The 4205-nt window shown below is 30.6% G+C and overlaps 1 protein-coding gene across 1 annotated transcript; it reads left to right on the top strand.

Annotated features, from left to right (window-relative positions):
• The first annotated feature begins 798 nt into the window (after nucleotides 1–798).
• LOC141538231 (uncharacterized) lies at nucleotides 799–1966 on the top strand. Its single transcript, XM_074259608.1, has 3 exons — nucleotides 799–945; nucleotides 1031–1169; nucleotides 1341–1966. Exons 1-3 carry the CDS (start codon nucleotides 799–801, stop codon nucleotides 1964–1966), a joined length of 912 nt encoding a protein of 303 aa, XP_074115709.1.
• Nucleotides 1967–4205: the final 2239 nt, after the last annotated feature.

Here is a 4205-nt window from a genome sequence, read left to right as displayed (position 1 = left end):
CGAAGTAGAGCTCATTCGCTCATTCGCTCTCCTGGGCAATTGACAGCTTCACACGAGTTGCACATACTATTTTTTCTTACGAATGCGGGGATATGGGGTCCAGGGGAGAAGCTCCGGCCCCCCACTCTCAAGAAAAACTGAAAAATTTGAAAAATTTTTAGCAAATTTATTTTTATCATTAAAAAAAAAAAAAAAAAAACACATTAATATAAATTGAAAACGATCAAGTACAAAGTTAACTAAATTATTTAAGTTGTTTTACTACCATTTAAATAAATTGTTAAGTTTGAACAATTTGAGAATGTAATATTTAAATTGGGTATTTGCATGATTTTGATATTCATAAACTTTTGATATTTTTACATTCTATATAATTTTTTAAAATTTTTGGAAGAAAAATTTTTCGATTTTGTTCTTAAAAATTTAAATAATTTAATAAATAAAAGTGGTCCTAAATTACATAAAAGTCACGTGATGTAAAACGTGATGTGATTGGTGTGACGTCATTGTGCTATTTGTAGCGCGTATATTTGAATGAGCATTTAAGTCATGTATAATATTTTACATTGCTAAAAAACTTAAAGTTAAGTTTTTTCAATTTTAAGTTTTATACATCCTATTTTTAATGCTAGATTTTGTTGAAAATAATTAAAAGTGAAATAAATTTTTGTGAAATGTTTTTTTAAATTTAAAGTGAATGTGTTTGGAGGTTATGAACATGTCAATGTTGTTATACTAAGACTTTTGAGAAGCATCAGTTCAACAGTGTAGTTTGTGATTATCATCGAATTAATAAAAATGCCTCGGCGAAAAGTGGATCCTGGTTTTAGTGAAGCACGGTCTGATAATTTACCGCGAGTTGATGCATTCATGGTTGCAACTTATCTCGCTACAAACTCTGATTTTGTATCAGCAGAAATGAAAGGAGCAAAAGCTAGCATGTTCGTATATTTTAATACAGCTGTTTATTTAGATATTAGTTATAAATAAATCGGTGCTTTTTTATCAACAAGTACAAATTAAGCTTCAGGGACCTGAATGTACTCTCAAGTGTCTTATTTGTCCTGAACACAGAGTACATAATAAATCATATAGAGTGACTGTAGTTATAAATATTGTTGATGAAGAAATTTTATTGATTCAGTATCATGATTGCGCCGCATCGTCAGGTAAATAAAATAATTTAACAATATTCAAGTAATAAAATCATTGCGGTTATTGTTTGTTTCATAATTTCCTGCATAAACATTCATATCTAATACACACGTTATATAATATGCTAAAATAAATATTTTGATAATATTATAACCAATAATCACTTCTTGTTATACCTTTTTTAGGTGGATGTAAGCACTCAATCGCGTTTTTAATGTGGCTACACAGACGATCGGAAGAACCATCTCCAACTGATGTTGAATGTTACTGGCGTAAATCAGTTTTATCTCAAGTTGGGTCAGCAATCAAATTCATTCGAGTGACAGATTTTGATTCTGAGACAAATATTACTGCTGTACCTAAGTCTTTCAATACTTTGCAAGAATTTGTCAATAGAACAAAACAAAAAAACGTACAGAGCCAAATCTTGAAGTATTTCAACTCTGAGAATACTGAAAAAAGCCTTTCAATATACAATTTATTAGTGGACTTTATTAATTTAGGAGGAACATTATGCGATAATTTTATACAATTTAGTGCAAATCGAATGTCTCCTGACTTGTGTGATAATATAGAAAAGGAAACTCAAAACCAACCAGATTGTGATCTTTGGTTTTCATTGCGGTATGGACGAATAACAGCGTCGAAAGCTTATGAAGCATCCCGCTGTAATACACCTAATGGAACGTTAGTAGAGTTGCTAGTTGGAGGTCAAAAACTACGCAATACAAAAGCTATGGAACGAGGTAAAGAGCTGGAAGCTATAGTTTTACAACAAGTTGAGCAGAAGTTGAAGCGTAAATTACAATAAAATTGCAATGAAATATTTTATTCAAATGCAGATGCAAATGCTTTTCACAGGAAGAAAAAAAGCAATGTTTATCGTAGCAGACCCAACTTTTGAAGAAACACGGCAATTCAAATCTATTATTATCGATTATGATTCACAAGTAGTTGAAAAATTACTAAAAGACCTAAGTAAATTTTGGAAAAATTGTATTACCAAGCGTTTATTTAATTCATTGAAATAAATTAAATTATTTAATAAAAAAAAAAATACAAAAATTGAATTCTTAATATAAATATTACATTTTTATTGAACAACAACTTTTAAAACTTATGTTTTTTTGATCAATGGTCCTTGTAGATTAGTTAAAGCTGCGGCGATTGTCATTATATTATCCATCTGTGGAATAAGTTTAATATTTACACATGAATGAGGTTCGCAAATTTCAAATTCTCGTATTCTTCTTATTAATCTTTCAATGTGAATACGGAGACTCGCGATTCGTTTTGTTGCTAACACTTCATCATGACTTGGTTGCTTCTCAGAACTTACTGTTGGTGGTCTAATTAATGTACATTTTTTTTCAACTACAAAATTTTCTATGTGTTTGAAGCCTCTATCAGCCAGTATAGCAGCGCCTGGTTTTAAACAATCCAAATATCCAGATTGAGAAACTATTTCAGCATCCGATGTTCTACCACCGAATCCAGGTGAAATAAAATTAACTATGCCATCAGGTGTACAAGAAATTAAATATTTGACCGTATTGCATTTTTTGTATTCAGACCAGGTTAATGATTGTTTAACAGGATCTGTTGACTTTTCAATTTCAATTTCTAAACAATCAATGATTGATTCTACTGCTGCATAACGGCTTCGGAAACTTATTGGCAACTGAAGTTTAATTCTTGCTGATGAAGGCCATATAATAAAGTCTTTTAGATATTCTGCCATGACTGGCAAAGTCAGTAAAGATACGACTTATATTAGAAGTGGACATTCCAAAATCATCAGCTAAAATCGCAAAACTCTCATTCAACCTTATTTTTTTTAACGTAATAAATATATCAATGTCACTTAAATTAGCCATACGTAAAATATCGATAATATCCATGCAATCACTTGGAATCCCGATGTATTTACGAGGTGACAGCCGAATTCTTTCAAATGTTTGCTTTAAATTACGCTTCTGAAATTCTTCTTGTTGAAATGCATTTTTCCACTCATTTTCTGTACTTCCATTTGATGTTAAAAAATTATCTGATGAAGTAGGGAATGAACTAGCCATTGTATTAGAAGATAAATTCGTAGTATTAGGTGAAGGATTCAATAATTGATCATTATTAGCTGGTTGAGAAATAAAATTATGCGCATTTATATCATCAACCAACTGCTCAATTGGAGATGATGAACGATCTTTAGTCACAGGTTTACATTGAACTTTTACACTTCTGTATGAACTCCTTATTTTTACTTGGACACCAACATGGAGTTTTTGACCTCCAGTGGCAGGGGGATCGTCACAAACATTGGATTTATTCTTTTGAAAATCTTCTGGTGTATTGAAATTTAATAGGTCAGAATGTAAATCGTCCATTATACCTCCTAAGTTTTGATCCAGCCGTAACTTGGCAATATTTAGATCCATTGCTTCAGTACCTACTTTATCAACTTTCATTGAAGGAGCTTGAGGATTCTCTCTACTTCCATCACCCATGCTTAATGATTTTGATTGCTCAATAAATTTATGAGGTATAACATTATTCCTCATACGTTTGTTACCACCAACCATTGTCCATTCCAGCCAATTTCCTAAATCCACTTTGAACTAAAATGAATAAAATTCAACATCAATTCATGCAATGAGACGAAAATCACAAATTTAGATTATGATTTTATGTAAACATTAAAATAAATTTTTAATAAATACTTACGTCAAAATGATCTTCACAACAATAAAGCCGAGTTGATGATGAATAATGAGTTTTATTTCCACATGCATCTAACCAATTTTTCCGTTTAACAGAATTTAATGGAACATTTATAAAAATTTTTCTGGTGTCGATTTACCAGTATTTCTACACGTTGGAACTATACACCAATAAAACTCATTTTTGACGACATTTCGAGTAATTAAATAATTTTATTTTATTATAAACAACACAACCAGATCTTTTTTTAATCAATCACAATTAATACAACAATTGTTTACACCTGCCACGTGTTTACAAGAGATTGGCGCTTAAAATTTCAAATGAAATAA

Source organism: Cotesia typhae, unplaced genomic scaffold (assembly GCF_013202065.1).
Source record: "Cotesia typhae breed Kobodo isofemale line unplaced genomic scaffold, CoteBio_Ctyphae contig_20, whole genome shotgun sequence".
Lineage (NCBI taxonomy): Eukaryota > Metazoa > Arthropoda > Insecta > Hymenoptera > Braconidae > Cotesia > Cotesia typhae.
Note: the sequence above shows the minus strand (reverse complement) of the source record. Positions and strands in the feature narration are given on the sequence as shown.

Excerpts from the sequence above, each read along its gene's own strand:
- LOC141538231 (XM_074259608.1), top strand. The coding sequence starts at position 799 with ATGCCTCGGCGAAAAGTGGATCCTGGTTTTAGTGAAGCACGGTCTGAT. Across the intron at positions 946-1,030 it reads GAGCAAAAGCTAGCATGTTC|GGACCTGAATGTACTCTCAA; the intron begins GTATATTTTAAT and ends ATTAAGCTTCAG. Across the intron at positions 1,170-1,340 it reads TGATTGCGCCGCATCGTCAG|GTGGATGTAAGCACTCAATC; the intron begins GTAAATAAAATA and ends TACCTTTTTTAG.